The sequence below is a fragment of the Astatotilapia calliptera genome, chromosome 12 (genome assembly GCF_964374335.1).
Source record: "Astatotilapia calliptera chromosome 12, fAstCal68.1, whole genome shotgun sequence".
Classification (NCBI taxonomy): Eukaryota; Metazoa; Chordata; class Actinopteri; order Cichliformes; family Cichlidae; genus Astatotilapia; species Astatotilapia calliptera.
The window spans coordinates 3773211-3798817 of NC_137433.1; the positions used below are offsets into that span (position 1 = coordinate 3773211).

The 25607-nt window shown below is 43.3% G+C and overlaps 1 protein-coding gene across 13 annotated transcripts in view; it reads right to left on the minus strand.

Annotated features, from left to right (window-relative positions):
- Positions 1–25607, minus strand: part of fbrsl1 (fibrosin-like 1) — a 285663-nt gene that overhangs the window by 142182 nt on the left and 117874 nt on the right. For all 13 annotated transcript variants that reach the window (XM_026188504.2, XM_026188506.2, XM_080309339.1 and 10 more), the window contains exons 3-4: positions 15156–15251; positions 10548–10583 (exon numbers count right to left, since the gene is read on the minus strand). In XM_026188504.2, the coding sequence (XP_026044289.1) occupies positions 10548–10583; positions 15156–15251 (132 nt within the window). The remainder of the gene's footprint in view (positions 1–10547; positions 10584–15155; positions 15252–25607) is intronic.

A 25607-nucleotide genomic window follows, 5' to 3' on the forward strand; every position in this document is an offset into this window, starting at 1 on the left:
TGCCTCCAAGGAGCCGATAATCACTATGCCAAATTGCAGCGCTTGCTAATTTCATTCTCCCCTAGCATTTACTTGCAGTTAGTGTCGATTATTCAAGAACAGGCATTTAATGCTGCCAGGTCCCAGGGGTGTTACATTAAAATGTAATAACTTGCAACATAAATGAAAACAAAAACCATTACTTTCTTCCCCCCACAACTTTCTTCCCTCCTCCCTTTTCTTCCACCGCCTCTCTCCCTTCCTCTCTTTCAATCTCTCTACTCTCCCTCCCTCATTGGTGGGAGTTCGAATCTAATTCTCAGCCCATCTGGCAGGCGTAATGAAGGCGGGCTGGGCTTGTGGTGCCCTGCTGCCATGGCTCGGCGGAGCAGGAGGTTAGCTGGCAGATTGGGCCAGGATGAGTGAAGGGGAGTCGGGAAACCTGCTGAGTGAATAAGCCGGCCCAGTTAATCTCCCATGTGCCCTGGTGTGATCGGGGCCAAGGCCAACCACACGCTGAGGGCACAGAGCATGGGGTCTGGAGTGTGGATAGTTGTGGGCAGATGACTACGGGGCGAGTGTGGGTAAGACAATGGGTAATTCTGAAACAAGCATAATAAAATAATAAAAAACAACAACAGACTCATGGTTATGGTATGACTTCTACAATGTAACCACACCTGGGCCTGCAGTGTTTAGGGGATGCAATGTTTTGCAAATAACATAACCAATAAGTAAGTATTACAAAACACCTGCAAGCACATGTTACTGAAAATGCACAACGTCTGCAACGGTAGAGTTGTAACTTCGTCGAGCATATGTCAGAGGATACAGATAATTAAACAGGTAAATTCAACCCCAACAGGTGCAGCCTCTGAGGAAACAAAAGACAAATAGTGTCTTTGCACCATCTGGCACACACAGAAGTGCATAACAGTTTACATGCGGTCAAACGCAGCAAACAACTCAAGTTAAGCAACAAAACACCTTTAAAGGTATACTGAATTAACACACTTATATAAACTTACAAAAAGCTTTACTTTGTATACAATCATATTTTATATTCTTTTACTTTATTTTCTCTTTATAATAAATTAATTTTGCAGTTCAATGAAAAAAAAGTTGTACTTCAGGTTGTATTATAGCTACACCACTCACAGCTGAAACATTTATTAACTTAACAGTGGCACCTAACAAAGGCTGGGCTATAACAGGCAGGAAACTTAATGATGCGAGCAACTTTGACCATGAGAAAACTAGCAAGAGAAGTCCGCACTGATCAGGCATAATGTTATGATCAGCTGCAGGTCATTGTGTTGGTCCCCATTGCCTCCACTTGCTTGTCTTCTTCCGCTTGTGCATCCTGGTGCCAGGTGTTCCCCAGGTAAGCTACACACACACTTGGCCATCCACATGATGTAAAAGACAATGTGATGCATCAGACCACCACTGCACCGTGGTCCAGTTCTGATCCTTATGTACCTACTGCTGGTGCTTTGGTGGAGGATAGGAGTCAGCATTGGCCCCCCAACTTGTCTCCAGCTATTCAGCCACATACACAAGCCAAAAACAGCAATGCACTGTTCTGACACCTTTCTATCAGAACCAGCAATACTTTTTTCAGCAGTTTGATGCTAAACAATCTGATGCTAACCACGCCTCTTTCCAGCGGTTAGCATCTTCTTCAGTGGTTTTGTGCTCTGAGGAAACACTCAGCAAAATAACTTTGCAGGTCAGAGTTATTTTGGTTAATATTACGCAGTTGAAATTTTGTGGCTAACCAGTGTACTTTCACTGTATGTACAGGTTAAGGTCTACAGTAGTGTGTAGTAGTGCTGAAATCTTTTGCTGCCAGTCAAGCACTGGCCAAGGAGAACAGCGACGGGGAGAGTCCCAGTGCTAGAAACTGAAAATCTTGTACAATTATGATGAGTTATTTTTTTAAATCTGAACCCAAATTCCTCTTCAGTTGCTATGATCTGCCTGCTGTATGTGAAGGCACACGGAGCAAGTAGCAAGGCAAGACAGACCTGCAACAGCAATCGCCAGCTCATGTACGCATCAGCAACTGCGTGCATACATGTGTTAACCAATATGCGTTACCAAGCTGCTATGACCGTAAGACACCATCTTTTGTTTGCAATTCAGTCAGCAACCAAATGGTAATTGAACACATTACAGGAAATCTTTACCTACTTAGCATTACAGCACAGGCAGGGCCAACACAGACACATTTCAGCACATTAAAAAAACTAAACTAAACTTGTCTACAACAAATAGCATGAAGCTAGGCTGACAAAAACAGCAGGCTTCCCAGAGCTGTGCTGGGGCCTCTGGAGAAACCACAACACTGTCATTAACAGTTACTCTCCTCATAAACACACCAGCATCAGCTGGAGTTATAATTGCCCCTGCTTCTCCTGTAATCTTATACCTTACCTGCTGTTACTGTCAGACACCTTCTCCACTGAGGGAGACAGAGATAGTGAGAGATGGAGGGGGAGGAGGAGCTATGGTGCATATGTGTGAGTGTGTGTTGTGAAGCTGGAAGCACGGTAGATGATGCTTGTGTACTGTCAGATACAAGTTAGGATATGCAAGGGGGTGTAGTGAGAGAAAGGAAAAGGAGAAAATACATGCCAGAAAATCAAATGAGTGTGTGTTGCTGAATGAAATCCCAGGAGCAAGGCTGAGGGGCGCCGATGGAGGGAAATCATGTTCTTTTCGGTGAGTGATTAGAAGACGAGTGGCAGAACATGACCTACTTAGTCTAACTTTTTTTGAAAGGTTCTAGAAATGGTATTCATGAAGGTAGAGTTAGAGAGGCAGGTAGGGGGTTTGAACCCTAATGGATTCATAGAAACATTAACAGAAGTAATAATTGCCACGGGGTGTTTGTGAATATGGAGTAAAATTCATTTCCTGACCTCTGAAGCTCTAACCAGGGTTGGGAGTATTTAGTATTTAGTATTTATTTATTTATTGTCATTGTCAAGAACAATGAAATTGCGTTTGGGGCTTCCATACAACCCAAAAAAAGAAGAAAATAATAAATACCCCTTAAAACCCAAGTGTACATATTTAACCCAGTGTGACTCCAATGCAATAAGACAATCCTTAGCAATAATGTTCGTAGATATTCAGACAAAGACCTGAGAAACATGACAAAATACAACAATGCAACCCATTCAATATTATTGTACTGTGAGATATGATATCAGATATGATAGTTATCTATTTAAGAAAGAGGGGGGGGGGCAGGAGGGGGAAGAGAATAAAGATATGATGCACCAATGCAGACCAGTTCATTGCTATTAAGAAGTTGGATATGGTTATTGTCCGTGAGAGGGGGGCAGAGAGTTCAGGAGCCTCACAGCCTGTGGATACAGGCTGTTGGCCAGTCTGGATGTTCTGGCCTGTATAGACCTGTACCTTCTCCCTGAGGGCAGCAGATGGAAAAGGTGGCGCGCAGGGTGATGTTGGTCCCGCAGGATACTGTGCACCCTCCTCAGACAGCGAGTGGGGAAGATATTACTGATCTCTGGCAGACTTGTTCCAATAATTCTGCCAGCTTCTTTCACCACCCGCTGGAGTGCTTGCTGATCGGCCTTGGTGCAGCTGGGGAACCACACTAGAAATCCATACGTCAGAACGCTGCTGATGGCACAGTTGTAGAAGTTCAACATCAGAGATCTGGGAATGTGTGCGCTCCGCAGTCTCCTCAGGTAGTAGAGGCGCTGTTGGGCCTTCCGTACAACTGAGGTGATATGGTTGCCCCAGGACAGGTCCTCGGTCACAGTTACCCCCAAGAATTTAAAACTGCTCACCCTCTCCACCGCCTCACTGCCAATGAAGAGAGGCAGATGGTTGTTATGACCCCTCTTCCGGAAATCTACAATGATCTCCTTGGTCTTTTTGGTGTTTAAGACCAAGTTATTGTCGTGGCACCATGACTCTAGTTGTTGCACCTCTGTCCTATAGTTTGTCTCATCATTGTTGGATATAAGTCCGAGCACTGTAGTGTCATCTGCAAACTTAACAATGAGATTGGACGCGCAGGAGGAAATACAGTCATGGGTGAAGAGAGTGTATAGCAGAGGGCTCAGAACACACCCCTGAGGGGCACCGGTGTTGACCACAAGGGTGGAAGAGGTGTTCTTACCCATTCTCTCCTTTGGCTTTGCAAACAAAAATATGAATGCATATGATTCTACAGACATGAAAGGTTAAAATGAAAAACAAAATATGAATTAAACATCATCCGACGCCCGCTAAAGGCTATAAGAGGAGGTTTTAGTACCTTTAAAACGAGTCCACGACGTGTGGTAGGACATGTGAAAGCAGAAAGAGCTGGAAAAATGCAAAACAAGAAAAAAAACTGCTTTCTCAATATCTGTGACTGAAAATGGCAAAGCGTTGTTTCATTTTTCTGCCCTATTACAAGCCCATAGTGGAAATCCACCGAGGCTGTGAAAAAGGAACACTTTAGCTCTGCTGCAGAAATGGGCCTGCCTCTGGCTCTTCTTAATTTCAGGCTTTGTTTGTGCAGCATTTGGGAGCTCTTATGGGTTTGTGGGAGACCCGCAGGCCTTTTGTCTCATCAGTGGAGGTGGTTTCTGCTTGGCGCCTGCAGCGATCTGTTGGCGTACGCCTTTTGTTCTACCTCTCCATGCAAGATTTGGCCACAGGTCGCAGATTACAGGCAACACAGCCATCACAGGTACACTGCTGTTTGTTTGCCCTACAACAACAGTTAGTGCTCAGGAGAGTCAGGCACAGAATATGAGCCAAAGAACGGGCGGCGTTCTATGAAGAAGTAAGCGTGAAGAACAACCGAGGACAAAAAAAAAGAAGTGTCCTTTTTTCCATGATGGTTCGGCCCAAACTAAAACGCTTATCTCTGAATTTTCCGACGGACACTGGCAAAGCACTGCTGCAAAGCTTCTTTAAATGACATACTCTAATATTACACTTGTGGTGCTAAATTAATAGGCTGCAGCAAGATAAATCTCTATGATTTATGATGTTCCCTCCGGTGTATAATCAAGTTGAATGTGAGAGGGTAAGAGAGTAAGACAGAAGGAGATTGGGAGGGACAGAGACAGAGCTTTGGTTTGGATTGAGACACAATAAAAAGAGCTCTCCCCTGCACAGCTGAATGGACTGGTTTACTTAGCTTTGAATGAAAGTGTGAAACAGTCAGCCATAGAAATCAGTGGGTGCTGGGTTTAGCAGAAGGAGAGAGATTAAAATACCAAAAAGTTCAATGTGCAGTGTGCCATGAAATATGACATATGGAAGTGCCAAAAAAGAAATAGCAGACGCCCCCCCCCCAAATTGTCTATTTCTTTTGGAACCATGAATTCCACATAAGGATGGTTTATGGGAATATCACACCTCTATGGAAGTCTCATCCCACAATCCACAGGAGGCTTTCTCTCCCTCCTGCCTGCTTCTGGGGGGCTGCCATCATATTCATTCCCCATTCCCAGATAGATGTTTGTAATTGGAGCTCTAATTTATGATCGGGCCTTGGTGCAGGATAATGATATGGAGCATTGTAATTTGCTGATGCAAATTGTACGTTATAATGGGGAGCCATAAAAGCCCCAGCAACATCTCGGAGACTTGCCAAACACCCTGAGCGTTCATTACAGCCCTCATTAAAACATCCACGTCGGCAATGGGAGCTCTTACAAATGGAAGGAGCATGTAATTGCTGCTTGATTGTGGTATATGTAACATATGATAAAGTGGAATTACCACTCTTTTTTCTGCAGTGTTAGTGAAACTTAATGGGGAAAAAGGCTGCAGTAAACAAATCCTCAGAGCGTTGTTTGATTGTTACATTATAGGGCTATTTGTTTAAAGTGGGGCAGGTGAGTTAGGGGACAGTGCATCCAGGACAAACTAAGAAGGATGATAATCAAGCTTGGGCTTCGGGGGATAAAAGTAATGTTGTTACCCATGAGACTGTGGGTTTCATTTGGAATAACTCCAGCTCCAACTTACAGCTACAAGGCCAATAACATAGAGCTGGGAATACATTAACTGGATTTCATATAAGAAAAGATCAGTATTGTTCTTTTTTATTACGGGGCAGCAAAGTCATCAGCACTGCATTTGCTTTAAGAATCGTGGAACTGGGCCGCAAAAGGTTAGAATGAACCATTGAAGTCACCCCTGGTGAAAAAAATGTTTTGTTCTAATGCCAGTTTGGCCCAGTGGGGTAAAGAGTTTAGTCTAGCAGTTGATCTCAATTCAGTCTTAACGAATGGGGTATGAGGAACTTTGTGAAGCCGAATGTCCCAACTTTTAGGCAGCTTTGAGAGCAATTAAGAGTTCATACAAACAACTAAACTGTGCCGTCTTTTACATTTTTATATTTTTATAAACATTTTAAGCCCAGTCAACACTAATTCACTGTGTCGCTTTTTTATTTAAATGACCGCTTCCGTTTTTGTTTGGTGCCATTTTAAAGCGTCTCCTTTAAAAAAAACCTGAACTGCACTGATGAAAATGAAGCTTCCCTCCTCGACTCTGAATGATAGCGGGCCTCTATCATCACGGCTCTGTGTGCTCAGCCACTGGAAAAGGATTTTCAACTGCACCATTCAGCCGGGGCCCAAGAAGCCTGCAGCCTTTATCAGACCGCTTGATTGATGTGTTGTGGGCCCTGCTGTGGTTAACAGCAATTTTTATCTGTTGCTAGCGGCAACAGCCCAGGTCCCTGGTGCGTAGAGAGCAGCAGGGCCCAGGATCTGAAGCCGGACCGCACACGGGGATAAACAAATAGATTTTTTAAGGCGGACAGCCCTCATAGAGCGACCACTGACAGGCAGCGCCCCACCCCAAGGCCAATAGAATGTCAGGGCCCCATCCCACTCCTGCTGGGCTCTTGGTTTCCTTCACTAATTTTCACCATGTGCAGAGCCAGTGGTATGGAGAGACCTGCACACCCCACTGGAAAGAGGCGCGGTGAGAAAGAGAGTGAGGGAGGCAGAGTTATGTACAAAGAGACAGACAAGATGCTCCATCTACTGCAGGTGAAGACGCCAGAGTATATTAACAAGAAAATCTTGTTTCAAAAATTAAATTCAAGCTATAATTTACACCCAATTTCCTTTGAGTTGCTGTGTTTAGCATTAAATCCAGCAAATCTGTTTTACTCTGTTAAATAAAACATGGAGCTTTTAATGGCTCCTACTGTAATTAAGTGACATAATCCTTGTATTTGATAGAGATCTTGCGATAAGCTCTCGTCACTCAGACAAACAAGTGCATTTGTCACAACGTGGAGGTCGTGAATGCCAAATCAATTAAAACAAGATTGTTTAAGAATGCACACATGACTGGGACTGCTCTGTTTAGAGTGTATTCATTTAGCGTTAAATATGATTATGACAACCTGAGCACGGGGAAATGAAGAACGGGTGTGTCTGAGAGCTCCAAATACTCTTATTCGACACAAACACTTCAGCTAAGGTTTGACTCTCTGACGTAGCGGAGATAAACCCTCCTAATACAGACTAGTTAGATTATACTGTCACAGACAAAACCTGCATGGATTTATCGTCAAAGAAAACATGAGCCGTGGCTTGGCCTTGGGTGGTTTCAAAAGGCGTGGGGTGGGTGACTGGCGCTTAATCACTTCATCTGGAAGAAAAGAGCGACGTGTTGTCTTCTTGGGCTTAGCTACAACATCTCCCCCTCCAGACAATATATGTAACCCAGGGGTAATGACAGGCTGGGCGGATCGTTGAAGTGAGATTTTTTTTGACATTTTCCTGTTTCTTGCAGCACGTATCTCTCAGGTGCAGATGTTGGACTCTTTATCGAGGAGCCCCTGAGAGGATGATAAATCGCCAGAGCCCAGACCCATCTCCACTGGAACAACAATCAGGTAGCAGCACCGCAAACAAGGAACAGATTTTGTCTCCCAAACATAGCCAGGGCTATAATGAAGCCTGCACTAAGCAGACAGAAGAGAGTTGGACTGATAAACAATTCCATATCCAGTCTTCCACAGCGAGCTAGATAGCAAGTCTCATTCCTGCTGCTACATATCAATGCTGGACTCAGTGCGCCGGAGATTAATCCTCACCCTGAAATGCGCTGGGTGGGACAGAGGGTTGTGGGTTTTAGCAGGACAGGTGCAGCCTTTGCAAGACTGCCTGTCTTTCAAATGCATCAACTGGATAAACAAATTCTGTTCAGTTTAATAGTTAACTTTTAATAGTTTTATTACGAAGCTACTGTCTGTTTGTGTTGTGTAGTTTGTGCTGTGTGCATATAAAGAAGGTATGTTCCCGTTTCCCTTATCAAGGACAATTTGAACAACTAGAAATTGCATGAAAAATGCACGACTTAGAAAACCTGCTGTGTTTTGCTCCACTAGGTAAAGACATGTATTGGTATCATTTAGCCATGTGATATTATTCACTTCTTACTCTTCCATTTTTCTTTAAGTTTTATCTGAAAAATAGATTAAAAAAAAATATCATACCAATGTGAAAACCTGTGTCTTAAGATTTCCGTTTACAAAAACACAGTTAGTACAATTAAACCAACAGCTAATGTGTTGTGTAAGCAACAACCAAAGCATTTAAAGAGAGCATTAAGGTATTTGGCATAAAACACTCCTTATGCATGAGCACTAAAATGCAGGAACGTCCTCTACGTTCTTCTCTAAACCAATCAGTCAAGGCCACTCAATTCCATATGTCTTCCAGAAAGACCTATGGAAGCATAAACAAGCATCTCCGATAGAAGTAAAAGACAAACTGTCAGGAAAGATTAACTTTATTAAATCTTAGTGACTTGTGACAGATAACTGGACCGTGTACACCAGCTTGAGTTTTTATTGTGGAGGAGCAAAAAAGCAGATAGCGATGACCGCCAGAGGCCAACTATTAGATAGCTCTTCCGTGCTATCAGCGGCCAGTAGCGCAAAGTTGCCTCATTGACCCTCCCCTACTCATAACCAGGCCTCCGCCCACATACGTAGCCTCTTTTTTTCCAGCTATAACACTATATCAAGCCCCTGGTCTTTTCCTCGCCCTACTCCTCCTCCTCCCATATCCACTCAGTCTCTGCTGGCAGTTCCCTAAAGCCCCCTGACCTCGCACCCCATGTCTCTCCTTCCAAACCATCACGCTATAAAGCCCGAAGCACTCACAGATAAGCAAACCCCAGAAATCATGCAGGCCCAGCAGCAGAGCAGATTGAGAGTCAGAGCTCAGTACCCAGGAGGTGCCTGTAGGCTAGAAACGCTGCAGATAGCACCACTGGATAGCTGGAGTGGGGAGCCAGACAACATGAAACTTCCTGCCCTCGTTACTGGACTTTCCTTTGCTTGCACAATGCCCCTGCCTCCCACACAACCACCTCCACGCCAACTCCACCTCCATTTTTGCCCTCTCTCTCTCCCTCTGTCTCTCTGATCCCCTCCTTCTTCCTTTCAGATAAAGAGAGGGCCTCGTTCCCTGCCGACTCAAACTGACAGCTCGAGCCAAAGGGCTCCACAAGCTTTTTTGGAAGGTCTTGTTTGTTTTCATCCATCTGTGAGCATGCAGCCACTGGGGAAAAGGAATGTGACATGTTCTATTAAAACAAAATAAAAAAGAAGATCGCACAGAGATCAATGTCTTCTGAAGTTGAGCTTTGTTCAGTGCTTTAACTGTAGTCCTTTGAGGCAGATTAAGGCTGACAAACCATTTATAGTTGTTTTGTTTGCCGAGATGATTGCTTCCAAGCTACAATGAGAACTGCCATATGCCACTCATCAGCTAAAAGTAGCACACTTTAAACAACGTTCCTCTTATGAGTTTCCCTTTAAGGAAAGGACATAAAGGACGACCGCTTGTCTGTATTATCCAGAGACTACACACATCATTGAAACAATGGGAGGGGAAGAACACAAATTTACGGTTCGAGAATGCACTGGGGCAAGGCAACAGATGCTTTCAGGGGATAAAAATAGTCCTGTAGTGACAATTTGTGAGCTAGTTTATGTTCAAAAGGTTTGAGCTGATGTTTTCTTAGGTGGCACTAAATAATTCTCTTGGGCACCTTTACCTTGAACAGGCGACATGTTCCAAGATTAAAAAATAACTCTCTAACTACCTCTTATTAGCACGCAGTCACTTCCAAAAGTCCACGGGACAGTTTTCACTGTAACATGCATACATGCAGCCTTCCTGCAGTGAAAAATGGATTTATAGCACAAAAGCAAAAGTCTTTTTAAGCATTTTTTTCATATGTGTGAGCAGAAACATCCGTCACTGACAGTCACTGGAGGAAGATATAAAACTCTGACATCGAAATTGCAGCTCAGGCGAACACAGCGCTGATCAATGCCAATAAAACGAGGCCCTTTTTGCCAAGGTAGCATAGGACACCTTCCTGCAATTTAATCAGTCAGTCAGCCAGAATTAATGTTCCTAATATCATGATTTCTCCATTACTCTATTTAACATAATTAAAATGTCGAGCGCCGGGGCCATAAAGCGGGTCGTTGGAGATTGTAATTCTGCCGTAAAGCTATGAAGCATGAAAATGTCACTTACCGAGTAGCCACGGCCTGACAGCGAGTGAGTGGAACTCTGTAGGGAGAGAGAGGAGAACAGGGATGACCTTTAAGGAGTGTTTCGCTCGCTCACGCTGACATGATGAAGCAGCGTAGCTTTAATATCAGTATTCACATTAACCTTTTACCCGCCCTACCATGCACCCCACGCCTGCTCACTTTGCTACCATTCATTCTGTTCTGAACAACAGGGGTAGCTGGTCTAAAAACAAAAAGTCCCATACTACAAATACACCGTGGAAAACATGGTCCACATCTGTGTAAATACAACAGTGAGATACTGGGTGTACTGGTCTGTCCTCATAATGCGCTGCAGTGCTACATGTGAAAATTAAGTATCATTTATTGGCTTGAATTTAGTTCCCAGAGACGTCAACAGACGAATGAGAGGGACTCCATCACCTTCATCAGGAGACAAATTAAAAAACTATTTGATACAGGAATTATTTTATAGCTGAAGATTTTAAGTGTCTGTTTAGTGCTAAAAAAAACTCCTTAGATTAGGAAGAGCACCACAACAAGCTTTCTTTGGATGACTGGGCAGATATTTCACCATCGGTAAATATGGTGCATAAAAATAAGAGCTAATTTCCAAAATCATAGTCTTTCATAGCCTAACATTTTCAGTGTTCCCACCATGTTCATCTCTATAAAAAATAAAGAAATCTCTGTATGCATGTGTGTTGTTTGAATTTCTCAACAACAGTCTATCAGGTCCGACACGAACTTGTTGGGAAGGTGTCATTGTGGGGTCCTGCGGGTTAGGGTGAGGCCGTTCTATGTCATCATCCTTGACCTTTATGCTGATGCACTCTTTTGTGTCCACACAATGACACCATTTCAGGTAACATAGTTTCTAAATAACAGCGCACTGTCAATGACATCAAACGACAACAGGCACTCACTAATAATAAAGGGATCCATGCATCAGTGCGTTCTCTACGTTTCTATCAACTTTTCTTCTAAGCAGCTTCAAATTTGGCCAGTGTTTGAATGAGGGACGGCCTCTTTTCAGGGCCTTCTCCCTGTTGCTAGACAACAGTGATTTGTAACCTCACGATGTCACGATGAGGTCACGAATTCCCGTCACTAGATTTGTCACCCATTTAAATAACGTGTCTTATATATGAAGCTCTATGAGCAAAAATTGATCTGTTGTCACAGATCAAAGTCATCCTGCACACTGGAACGTCATCCTTTGATGATGCTGACATTCTTGTGATGGTGGACAGAGTTACAAAAGAAAGAAAGTGTAAAAATTATACACAGTGCCCATCAATTTTATGAGGTCTTTTACTTGTCTGTGTTTTATCTGTCCCTTTTTTATTCAGGATAAATATCTCTTTATGCAGTAAGGGACGTGTTTCGGCCCATTTAACTCCCGTGCTTTCTAATGCAGTCCTCTAAATACTGAACAAGAGCAGTATGGAGGCAGAAAAGGCTAGGTTTTGTTCTGTTCTCTTGCTCTGTCTGTCAGCGCCCAGCACGAATACCAATCTCAAAATCCCTCCCTCCACTTCCACTTTTCACTGCTTTTATTCCTCTGTCTAGATTGGCAATTTCTCCCCCCTGGTCTCTGGAGGAGACTTTTCTGCTAGACCAATTTCATCCATAGGTCCACCTTCAATCCAAAACGACCTCCCCCACACCTTCACCGCCACTGCCTCCCTTGTTTTGCACCCTCGCAATGTCCCTCATCCATTCTCCCACACCTGCTCAAAGCATCAGCCCTTGTCAACGCCTGTGTGCCCCTCTGATTTGCAGGACGGCTCCTGTGGTGACGATTAGGGAGGAGTCCTGCTGCGAACCGGAAAGTAGGCTCTGTGGGAATCAAAAGGCTATTCCCACTCTGCTCAACCTTTCTGCTATCCTCACTACCGCAACCAGAGAGGAGGCCAGAGTATGGGGCGTAAGAGCCGAACGGAAGGCAAAAATATGTGGATAAAAAAGGCCAAAAGCGTGTTTTAAGGAAAATGCGGTCTGTTGTTTATATGTGTGCGTGTTGTGAGTGCGTTAAAATGTGTGTACGTTCATGTGTTTGTGTGCGTAAGTGCATATGTGCATAGGTGGAGTGAGGCCAAGGCCATTTGGAACTAGCCTTACTATGTCGAGTTCATTCAACTTGCAGCATTCTGAGTAGAAAGAGAGGCTTATTTAAATGATAATGAGGGACAATCCATTGGATTTAGTGCTGGTGAAGGGAGAAAAAGAGGGGAGGGAAAGGGGGATCCATTAAAACGCCAGTGGTTCATAAGCCATAGGGTCGGCATACAGCTAAACACTCTCTCTTAAAAGCCATTATACATGGCTCTCAATGGATTTCTGCAGTGCTTAGGACTTCAAAAGGATTTAAGAACCCGCCCCCGAGAGAGAGAGTGTTGGGGGAGGGAGTAGGACAAGTATGTGTGTGGTGGCGATGGTGGTTGGTGGCGAAAGAGATGGGGCGGATGCTGGCGGCATTTAAGGGTTAACTAAACAGCCCCGGAGAAGAAAAATGTTACTAAATCCACCCCCTTATCCTCTCCCAATTTCCACGCCCCCTCCTCCACTCTTCCTGCAAAAAAAAAAAGAAAGAAAGAAAGAAAGAAAAACATGGCGTTAAAAGGGGAGGGTCCTGTCCATCTTCTCCTAACCCAGACTATTGGTTTTTTACCGTTGCATGAAGGCCAGGAGGCGGGCCAATCACTACTAGTTGGACAATAATAAGAGAAAGGATGTGAACACGTATGCCCTCTGTGGCTGGAAAATAAGGTGGGTGGGTGGGTTTGGGTGCATGTGGGTGGATATGTTGGTGAATACAGTTTGGTTTTCGAGACGCCGACAGCAGCACAACTGCCACCCCCTCCTCTGCAGGACACAGTTACAGTGGAACCCACCCCCTCTCCCACCTCACATTTCCCTAATCCCTGCGTGGCTTAGTGCAGGGGCCCTACTGCACTGCAGGCACAATTACCTAGTCAAAATAAACAGATAAAGACCCGACCATGGCAATGAACAAACAGCATCCCCTGCATTTTTTCCTTTTTTTTTTTTACCCCCTGCTCACAAATTGATGCATGACTGTTTTTACAGGCAGGCGGGTGCGTCCGCATGTCGCATTTGTCTCCGTTTCCTTTGGCGGTAAGACAAGAGAAATCCATTTTACTTGTTGCCAATGCGGCATCATTAGTTAAGAGCTCTTAAAGCTGGGGAACCACTTTGATGTGGTGGAGCGTATTTTATGAAAATTAGCAGAGCTCTCAGTGCGGTGGTGGAGATTTCATGGAGCTGAAAAAGTAAGAGATATAAGGGAGACAATGACACGCTGTGTGTCACGTCCAGGCCTTCACCGGGTGGAATACAGCCAGCGAAGAAACACGAAAAGATGGAAGGAGAAAAAGAAAGATAAAGACAGGCAGAGGAGGAGAGATGGATTGATATAGATGGCGTGGCTACAGCGATCAACGTCTGTGCACCATTTATTTGGCAGCAGATTAGAGAGACATGCCACATCTAACACCGTCGCCGATTACAGCGTGCAATTTTCAACCGTGTTCTCCCCCCACCCCTCGCCATTACAGCAAGCACCACCACTTCCACCGCCCCCCTTCGTTCATGCCCCCTCCTTCTTAGTGCTTGTCGCATATCCCTGTCAGAGCTGTCAACAAGCGTTGGGCTTTTATCTGACAAGCCCGCCTCTTCCTCCTGACTTTTTCATTAAAAGACAGCCTTTTACACAAATTCAAGAAAAACAGTGCGGAGGGGGGATGCATGAGAGAAACTGAGCAGCGAGGCTTAGAAAAAAGAAAATGAAGATAGGAAAAAATTAGGCTGTTTTTTTTTCACGAGACTGAATTTTCGGTTGGAAATATGAATAACTTAAAACAATGTATTTAATAAGTTCTTTTAAATCTTTTTCTTCCCATCATTTCAACCCTGCTGGAAAAGGAAGCTGCACATTTTCCTTCTTCCTCTCTTTCTCTCGCTCCTCCTGCTTTAGTCAGCTAAATGAACAGTCTGATTGAATTTAGTTAGGTTTGGGAGGCCTGCTTGACAGGCATTAGTTAGGAAGCATATTTCTACATTCATTTCAAATGAGCTGCTTGGGATTTTGCATAAATTCTCATTACTTCCCCTGTATTTAAATTGCATTATTTCATCCCTTATGCTGAACCAATGTCTGGTTTCCATTTTGCTTTGCCACCTACTCATCTTCTAAATGGGCTGGCATATGGATGCGGGCGCAGGGATAATTGGAACCGTTCCTTTAACTCGTTCCGTTCTGGGGTTGGTGAGGTCGACCCACACCTGGCTGAACCTGGTTATGTTTAAATTTAACTGGTCACGCTTCACGTAATGGCAAGCAAACTAGGTGATATTGTGTGACCAGTCCTTTCTATGCGCTGTTAACCAACTACCCTCGGGAGCTTGGAAAGAAAAGCATCTGGACTTCTTTAAGTTTTGGTGCAGAAGCTTTTCTTTCCAAGCTGCTTAGCCTACGATGACCTGGATGACCGAGAAGCTTCACAGACACATTAACCAACTAGCATTCTTCCCAACACAAAGACGCTATCTGAGATTAGAGTTTGGGTCTCGTCTGTGGACTCACCTCACTGAGCTGCTCTTTGGAGTTGCTCCTGTGTGGTCGACTGAGTTCAGTCTCGTCCTCGCCAACTTTGACTGGATGAAGAGCCAAAGGTTTGATCTGCAGAACACACAAGACATGATGCCATCATCTAAAAATGTAGTCATAGAATCGACCAGGCCACTACTTAAAGACACTGACTTATTGTATTTTTTTTCAGAAACAAATTTAAAAGCTGCAACAGCTTTTTGCTATAACAAGATGGCAAAGAGAAGAAGACTGAAATATTTACACAGACCAGAGAAAAACAACAATTTAAAACTATCTTGTTGAGAGCTAAGTGTACTTCATAACTGTGGTGGGCGCACATTTTAGTCTCACCTACTTTGTGTAATGCAACAAACTATAGAAACCTCTATTAATATTCATGCCATCTAAAATTGTACAGAAGGCTGGGTTGTTGATTGCTGATTGCCTTCTATCGCTGCATTTTCCAATTCAGTGTCAGCCCATGCAACAAGATCTAATAACACCAAACATTTAATCACGCTAGAAAGATTTTAGTTGTGCATTAGCCAACTTTATATCTGACTGACAGAAATGACACACAAACACAATAATTGCAAAGAAGACCAAAGTAAAAAACAAAAACAATACATTGCACACAATGGTACATGAGAAAAGAATAGCAGAACTCTGATCTACCTGCAAATATGTGAAATTTATTAACCCTTTAAGACCTACCATAGAACCAAGTCCGCCAGAGCTTATATTATATTTTTACATGCTGTGGAGTGCATAGTAATTACATAAATTGCAAAAAAGTGCAATAAACTACAAAAAATTTGAAAATCGTTTTTGTTTTCTTAACATATATTTCTAGTTAGAGAAATTTAAGAGAAACTGTAAATACAAAAAAGTTGCACAAAATAGTTTCCCACCACAGGAAATTTATTTTAAGTGTCTTCATAGTTTTATTTTTGAAATACACCAATTTTTATACACTGCAGGAAAAACGAAAATAAATATTAGAGTGCAAATTTGCAAAAAAACAAACAGCATATGCATCAAAATAAACTATTTCCAGCAGTGCAATTTGAGTACTAAGCATCGCAGAAACGACACAGAAAGTCATAAAGTCAAACATAACTTTTAAAAACACCAGTATAGGCCCATGAGGCCCTGATGGTAAAAAAAACTACATTTCTGCAAAATGACGTCACTTCCAGTTTCGGGCAGGTCATGTCGGACATGCGAGAGTTCACGCTGATGGTCATAGGAAGTGTTACAAACAGCTGATTGGATCGGCAAAGCCTGTTTCTGGAATATTATGTTTTTGTTGCTGCAAGTGCTTTTTATGCAGTTTTTGCAAAGCTATATGTGGAAGGAAACTGTGACCTAGGACAAGCTGATGACATAAGATCTAAGTACAACTCCTCCGGTTTCATATGCAAAAAAATTATTGCGCTAGCTTACGTGGTTGCAGAGCTACCGGGATTTAAAAATAGTTACACAAAACGGAGCGTGCCCGCTCTGACCGGCTTTAAAGGGTTAAAATACTTTTTCATTCACTTGGTTTCCTGTCAAACCGCAACCAGCAGTGGAAGTGGAAGTTTTTTTAATCATTTATAACAAGTCTGTTAAACTGTGTCTTATATTCCAGCTCATGTTATTTCCTCTAACTTAGTCGAATGTACTTTGAACCAGGTGACTATGTAAAGCACAGTCGAATAAAAATGGGTTCAACTGACCATGGAACACAGCCTTTCAAAGGAAATACAATGAGTGTGTGAGAGTCAGTTTATACTTTGGTTAAATGCAAAATCGAACTGGCTGCAACAAAAACACCTGGAACGCAAAATCTCAACCAACAGGTGCTGGTCGCACCAGCCAGCATGGGTAATGCAGCAGGGCAAATTAAGTAAACACAACTGTGCTGGGTTTACTTAATTTAAGGGATCAGTGCAAATGCAGTTGCTCCGTGTTGAGCTTGACTGATTTATTTAACTATAAGTCTAGTCAGCATAGTTCAGCTTGAGTGAAATAACATTTCCTTCTTGATCACATACTGTACATTAGATAATGTGAGGACACACCCGATCATACTTTGGGTAGGCAAAATTAACCAGGACAGAATAGCTCTGACCTGTAATATCCTTACCTTGGCTGAAAAATGAAAAAGCAAATAATATGCTGCTGGACTAAAATTCCAGTCCAGCCCAGTTCCTCAGTTAGCTCTAAAAGCTCCATAAGCTAACTTTAAAAGGCCGGAATGACCAAGCAAAAACTTAAAGGTAACGTGAACTATGAGTAGATAATACTGCAGACAATGTTGACATGTGTATAACATTTTAGAGAAAAAAAACTTACTATTTAGCACATACAGAATATCAAATAAAAGTTGATGTAATGTAAAATCATGGCGAAACCAAAACCTGACAGCCCTAATGCTAACATGGATGGTTTGCTTTATTGTAGGCCATCAAGTCCCACAGTTGGTGTGCAACCAAATTCCCAGCCAGATGGGAGGTTGGCGAGCTAAGCAAGGAAGACTGTGTGCTGCTGCAGGATCAGCCAATCACAATGTCCCGTGCTGCTTCCCCACCTTGGAGTACAGCAGCAATGGCCGCGGGGTGTAATCCATTTGACTAGCAGTTTGCGTGTAGCAGCTCCCCCGGTGGCAAGTATGGTGTCTGGCCCCGGTCTCCTGATCTCCACTGTAATTTAAGCAGATCACTGCTACAATTAACCTTTCCCGGTAAATATCAATTATGGCCCCCGGCTGGGCTAGAATTAAAAGGGTCATCAGCTAATCTGACAGGTCCTGTACGGTACCACCTGGCTGGGAGAGAGGGAGGGAGGCAGGGCGGCAGAGAGAGAGAATGTTTGTCTACCCTTGTGCCCACCAGCTCACAAGCCAAGTAGACACAATTCCCTTTTAATTACCCTGCTGCCGCCAGGGCAAGCATGCTGATTGGCCAAGGGGCATTAGCAGTGTGCTGAGGTCAATAGTGACAGGATAGGGGTAGGGTGGGGTGAGCATGGAGGAGCAGTGGGGGGGAGCTGCCGCCTAGCAATCAGGGTGTAGAAATGGAAGGAAGAGAGACCTGGCAGGTGGGCCTAATTAGGTTTGACTTCCACCTCTACCCGCCTCTCCCTCGGTCTCTCTCGCTCTCTCTCAACTAGCTGTCAGCCTAATCACTCCTTGAATCTCAAAATAGATGGTGGCCCTTTTGATTTCCTCCTCTCAAGGAGAGCACAAACAGAGCAATCCTCCTTGGCAGGGAGGCAAGCACGTCAGTAGAGACGGAGCGTCGAGGTACAGCCACAGTTGTGTTGCTGTCAAGTGCTGGCGCTGAATACTTTGTTTACTCAGCATCAGCGTTGCTGACACATTCCCAAAGTGCCCAAAGTGCTTCCGTCTCCTCAGGGACTTTGGGGTTACATTTCCCAGTCAGCAATCAATTTGGCTATTGATCAAAACACAGCTTCTAATTAGGCACCTAGGTTAATGATGTAGCGTGCAAAGACCGTTCCCCAACCTGCTGTTCAATTGCATGGGATAGCAATTGATCTAGGCAGGAATTCACCAACTCTGACAAGGGATTGGCAGCTTGGACTGCCTGTGATTAAGTGAGGGACTAATTTCCTGTCTGGGGAGGTGCTTAATTGGCCCTAAACTCCCAGCTATATAGCTTTCATGTTTTTTTCCCCCTTTTCTTTTGTTGTATACTCATTAATGTTAAAGGACGAGTTAGTAAGCTTGACAATGGGACTAATTGTCTTTGCTAAAATTCAACTGCTTGCAAGTGGTGACAAAGTCCAAGGTTATAACTATTCTCTATTCCTAAATGATGTCTTTAAAATCCACTCTGGGCAAAACAGAAAGAAAACACTGTTATCACTGCTTCGAAATGTCACATAGTTTTTCTGAAAATAAACTTTATTTAGGTTTGTTCCAGACAGTATTAGGGGAAGGCTAATCAGACTGTAGCAGCAACTAAATGTTCTTATTGTGATGCTATGTGAAGTGTGTAGAAACTGTGAGCACAGTCATGTAATACAGACTAGCTGAAAAAGTAATTAATTATAGTTACTAGTTACTTCTTCAAAAAAGTAACTGAGTTAGTAACTGAGTTACAAGATTCTAAAAGTAATGAATTACTTGAAAAGTAACTATTGTGTTACTTAAAAAAATGTTTAACCCTCTGGGCTCCAGGGTATAACTGGCCATTTTTAACCACTTTTGATTTTCCCTCCACATTTAACCTTTAAAAAATATTTACTTTGCCTTGTTTGGTGTCATTCTTTTCAGCACAACCTCACGTTTCTGAATTTATGGTTATGTTTTCATTTTGACACACCGTATTAACACAACTGATCTAAAATCACAGAAAAAACATAAAAACCGAGTAGAAAAAGATATATTTTTACTGCAACCATCACAAACATGTTTAATGAATCAAATTTCATAACTTTAAATGCAAATATAAATTGTCAATTTTAAAATCATATGCACAAGTTTTGCAAACAACAAAGTTATTTGCAGCTATTTACCTTTTACCCTCTTTTTTTTTATAACCATTTCAAACTATTTATATAACAATCAGGTGTTCTGCATTCAATATGTACGTCTTTCTCTCTCTCCCTCTCTCGCCGTCACCCCTAAAACTTCCCCCTCTTCCCCCTTCATGTTGTCATATCATTGTTTGATTGGTCAACATGGTACATTTTTCCACCAACACAAAAGGGCGTTTTTTTGTTTTGTTATTTTTTGCTCAGAGAGTGCTCGCTGCGCTGTCCTTAGACGTTAAACGAGACGAAGCTATTGAGGAAAAAACGCCGCGTGTACATTGTTTATCATCTACATCATGGTTTTACGTGGCCTATCAACACAATTTAAAAAATTATTCTTCCTCAGTCAAACAGCAGCACTCATGCGATTGTTTTGCCTCCTTAGCTCCAGGTGTTGTGCTAGACAGTGATCGTGATCACCGTCCGCAGCTGCTTAAAGCTGTAGCGCCCAGATTACTTACAGCTACTTCCTGCAACTGATATAAGGTGCGGTAAGCTGAACACAGCTTCAACCGTCTGTTTGTTGAAAAATAGTAACGTGACCGCATTCTCTTGTTAGTAACGGTATTGTAACAATAGGAATAGTAATTAGTTAGATTACTCGTTAGTGAAATAAGTAATGCCGTTAGTAACGCCGTTACTTGTAATGCCGTTATAACCATCACTGGTCATTTGATGCAGGGCTGTATTAGCACAAAATCATATAGCGTTAATACCAAACGAGCAGCTCGTGAGTCTTGACTATAAATCCTACATTTGGCAGCTCTTAGTGAAAACTGCAGGGATAACTAATTATTCAAAAGTGTTTTTAAACTTGACTTTTTTCATCCATCCATTTTCTTCCACTTATCTAGGGCTGGGTGTAGGGGAAGCTAGCTAAGCAGAGATCCCAGACCCCCATCTCCCCAGCCACCTCCTCCACTTTATCCAGGAGTACACTGAAACGTTCCTAGACCAGCAGAGATATAGTCTCCTCCAGCGTGGCCTCCTTCCTGTAGGACATCCCTGCATCATCTCACCTAGAAGACCCAGGAGGCATCCTTGTCAGATGCCCAAACCATCCAAAAATTGCAAATGCAACCTGCCTCTCACTGTCACTCTTGTGATTGCATCTGAATGACGCCATTAAGACCATTAAATGACCAGCATCTGAATTCCAGACAACAGAGTTAATGAAACCAACAATGAGCAAACAACAATGCTACGTATCCCATATCTGAAAAGGATGCAGTAATGTGTGTGTGAGTGAGACTGGGGAGATGACTTAAGACTACAGAGAGAAGAGAAATAGGAGGAAAAAAACACAGCTTCACTTAGCTGGCCTGTGTTTTACATGAATAATGTACTGGAAATTAGCTCCATTAGTCTCGGTATTGAACATGTCTGCAGACCATCTCTGGAGGTTGCTGCTCTGTGCTCTTTAATTATCTTCAAAAGGCCCTCCAGCATCTTAATTTCCCCCCAAGTTGAGTAGGGCCGACGTGGGTCTCCTCATTTATACTACTCTAACCCTGGGTGAAGTCGCAAAGCCCCTCTGCGTAGAAAGGGTTAGACATAGATGGACATAGTAGTGGCTCATATCTGCTCAGGCTTGGCTAAGTTTCTTTTTCCATTCACTCTTCCGCCCTCTTCCTGCAGTGTCTATCAATCGGCAGCTTGTCAGCAGGGAGCTGGCAGGAGGCTCGCGGGTGATGCTTTGTTGTACTGCTCCTTTGATCCTCCCTCCTTCTTCACCTTGCAGGGGGTTTTATGGGGGCATCGAATGACTGCGTGGTCTCCCACCTTTTCCCTCCTTGAATCAAAGAAGCTGTTAGCTCTGCCCTCGATTTTCCTCTCCTTGCTCCAGTTCCTCTGTTCGCTCTGCCTTGTCTCTCCCTAGCCTGCCGTCACCTGTCAACAGTGCTGAGGGAGGCTGTGATTTGGCCTTGTTCCAGTGTCAGTCCTCATTACCCTAAGATCTTGGACCTTGCCTCCCACACACACTCCCTTCTTTCTGCTATTCTTCTCTACGGGCTTCCCCTGCACAGAGTGAGGAGGAGATGAGGGGCAATACAAGAAGGCCTGAAGATGACTGATAGAGATCCTTCCTCTAATTTGTTCTGAAAAGTGTCCTGCGCAAAGGACCCTCACCCCCATTAACCCAACAACAGGCTGCTACCGCTGCTCAGGGAGCACATGTGTGTGTGCGTGTGTCTATCTGGGATCGTGTATGTGTGTGAGGGTGGCCCGGTGGTGCGGCAGGCAAAGGCACCTCCGCGCTCAGTGCCGAGCTCCGGCACCGGCTCAATCTATCGGCTCATTATCCCTCCCGCCCAAGCTGGGGCGCAGACAAGTGCACTTTAGGGCCACAGGCCAAATTGATTCATCTGCCTTCATTTTCTTCAGGCGCAGAAGTGGCAGCTGCTTGGAGGCAGGGAAAGGAGCTATAAGATGGTGAGACACACAGACAGGAGAGAGGCAAGGAGAGAGACTCTGTACGCGAGTGAGATAAAGGAAGGATGCATCGAGAGAGAAAGAGAGGTATTCCTGACTTTGTTCCTCATCCATGGGTTATTTCACTTTCCCTCTCTCTCTCCCTCTACAGCACAACCAACACCTCCCTCCCTTGAATCGCTATCAATACATGCACTCACTCCCCCACCAAGTCCCAAGTTGGAAATTAGCCCAAGGACAAGCAAGTGGATTTAGTACAGGGAGCGCAAATGGATTTTTGCTTTTATTTTGACGAGTCCCAGTGTATCCATTACAGCTTTTAATCATACATTATTCATAGAGCTCACTTTATAATAAATGACCACATAAAAAGGGATACACATATTATACAAGTCCTAAAATGCCCCCATAACGCTGTCTCCCACTGCACTCAGAACTACATCACATTTGTAAGCTGGTTTACAAATACGAGCCTGTGATGGTGTTTCCATTCCAAGCGCCGACGCCAGGACACGACAAGAGTCGGCAGATTAAAAGCCACGCTGCATATAAATGAGGTACTGTGCAAACAAATGAGAAGGTGTGACCTATTAGCCATTTGTGTCCTCTGCACAAAATTGCAGTGTAGAATGCAGCCGAGTGTAAAGCTAACAGGGGTGGCCACTGCAACCGCCCCGCACTGTAACAAAGCAGTCAACCTGAAAGCAGAGCCACCTACTCGGCCTGATTCCCAGCCAACGGGGACCTCAGGAGAGCCTGAGTGTCCCGCAGGGCCCCATCTAAAACAGATGAACTGGGGAGAAGAGCATTCCCTCTGGGCCCTGGGTCTCTCCAATCACTCTCACCATATGCCTCCTGGGGGAGTGAGGGAACAAGGCAAGAGAGGAGGAAGGGGAGGTGCATCTGCTCCCAAATACGAACCTATCCCTCAGCACCTGTCCCCGGGGTTCACTGACAACTGCAACCAACAGACACGCACACACACCTTACCTGTCATCCAAGACCATAGGAACAGTATCTGTCCTGAACAGATAAGCCCCTTACAGCGGAAACACCCCAGCCCCCTCCTCTCCCTCTCAACTCTCACTCCAAGGCAACCATTTCTCAAAGCTACAAACAACAATTAGGAGGATGATGTCAAAATGCTAATGATGTTATTGGAAGGAAAACAAGGAAGCAGTGCTGTGGATCTGCGTCTTGCTCTCCAATTGTGAAGCCTCTTCTTTATTTCTTGTTTTTTTGCGAGACACGCACAGCTTCCACTTCGGTGTACAAAGGTTCGCAAAGCTCTTATGCATGCTTACAAGAAAAATTCAAATGGTGATCATATTGGAGGCTGTTTATTTTTCCCCAACTTGCATAATCATTTGCAAGTCAAAGTTCACTTTGACTTTCAAAAAAAAAGAAGAAAAAGGGCACGTTCAAAGTCTCAGTAAACCAATTTCAGGTTGTGGTACATGCTGCTGGAAATGCCACATTTGCACTTTGTGTTCAGCTAAACCTTTAGGAGCGTAAGAGAGAAAATGATTTATTCATTCATTTTCAGGTGTGTGTGCCTTTACAGCCGTCTCAGCCGTCCTTTCCAATCGCCAAGTTAAAGTGAAAATAGATCTGTATTCTCTCCAACAGATCAGAAAATAAGAATAAAAATTAACTGTTTACACATAACATTGTGTCTCTCAAACAGAGATGTGTGACTGATTGGAGGCATTTTCACTGCAGAACATATGTTACAAATGAGTTCCTTATGTCTTAGTTACATCATAATTCAGTATTGTAAAAGATACATGCAGTAAATAAAGAGGGCTTTTTGCCTATAGCGAGTGTTGACTCTAATAACGGTAGGATGGAAAATTGTGCCGAAGGTTTTGAGTGGAATGGATTTATCACTTATGACTCTCAACTACATCGCCCTTAAGTGGACAGAGATAAGACTGGTGTAAACAGTCTTATCAGCTGATAAGAGTCTGTTGGCGGGACAGCTCAGTGGTCCAGACAGATGTCGAAATGACACACGGTGTTTGGCTACACACGGAGATTTTCACAACTTGAACTCACAAGTTAACTGAAAATCAAAGCCAGAACTGCTCTCTGTAAATATGAAGCAAATCCAGATGAAGGTCACGCAATAAACAAAAGTACTGACAGCAGTTATCAGTATTATCATTAATGTATAACATTCTAGTCACTGCTCTCAGCCTAACCCCAGTTTCTTCAAAGATCAAGTTATTTTTTAATAAATGACTTGATTTCTACATTTTAATTTGCCTCTGATAAATTACACACAGGGCACTGTGCACCACTGATCCATGGGCAAAGACCATTCAGCTGCCGTGAAACCATTAATTATTTTTTAACACTTGAAAATGATCTTATTAGTTGTAAAAATTACATTTTTGGAAGTGCAACATTCACACTCTCTCCTGTGTCTGCACCTGATAACTTTGTCACCCTCACACGTACTATAAGAAATGTTTAATTTCCTCTAATGTAATCTGAAATAATTATCAGTTGAAGCTGACATTCGCACTGCAAAAAGGCTCCTTTTAACAAATTCACCGAAAGCACACACACACACACACGCGCATGCACACACACAACTTAAAATACCTATCACTCACTGCAGCATAATTAAAACACTGAAGATGAGATTGTTGGTTAAAAGGAAATGAGCAAGTCATTAAAAGATAGACAGTTGAAGAAGAGTCCTAAACTTTTAGTTGGTTTAACTTTAGACTGTGTTCTTCAGTTGGTTGGGGCAATAGGTCATTAACAGGAATGTCGGGGTGATATCATATTTTCTAATCAATATGTGGCCAACCAGCACGGGGCAGAGGATGAGCTATGGGACTGCATAAAGGGAAAGTATAAAATGAGTAATATTTCTGAATCATGCTCTTGTGCTGGGTCTCTGGATTTAAAATTAGTCCCCTTTCAAGAGCTGTGACCAAGAAGCTGATCCTAAATGATCTTAACTGTATCTTGTTTATTTGTTTAGTGTGTAAACCTTTTACTTTACAGCTGACATACATATCAGCGCCAGTATGCCTGTAATAAGAATCTATTCTGCAACATAATATATTATTATGAGTATATTCATGGGGCTCCAGTTACAATGAACAGCAGCAGAAGCTAAGACAGCTCACAGGAAAACTAACCGCCAAAGCCAGTTCAAGAATCTTAAACCTAATAACAGACAGACTCAGGAGAACAAAGAACACACAATGTTTGAATTTTATTCAGAGCTAACTATGAGGCAATAAAGTGAAGAAAAAAACACGAAGAAGCTGTGTAATATTTGGACATTTAAGTCCTGGTGCTGTAGCAACGTATGCTAGAGCTAACCTGTGAGACTTGTGAGGAGGTGAGGCATGTCATCAGAGGTAACTGAAAGTTAAGAGGAAAGAGACAGAAAGAGGGAGTTTTCGAAAGAGAGAGAGGTGAGGTAAATGGAAGGATTCGCGAGGT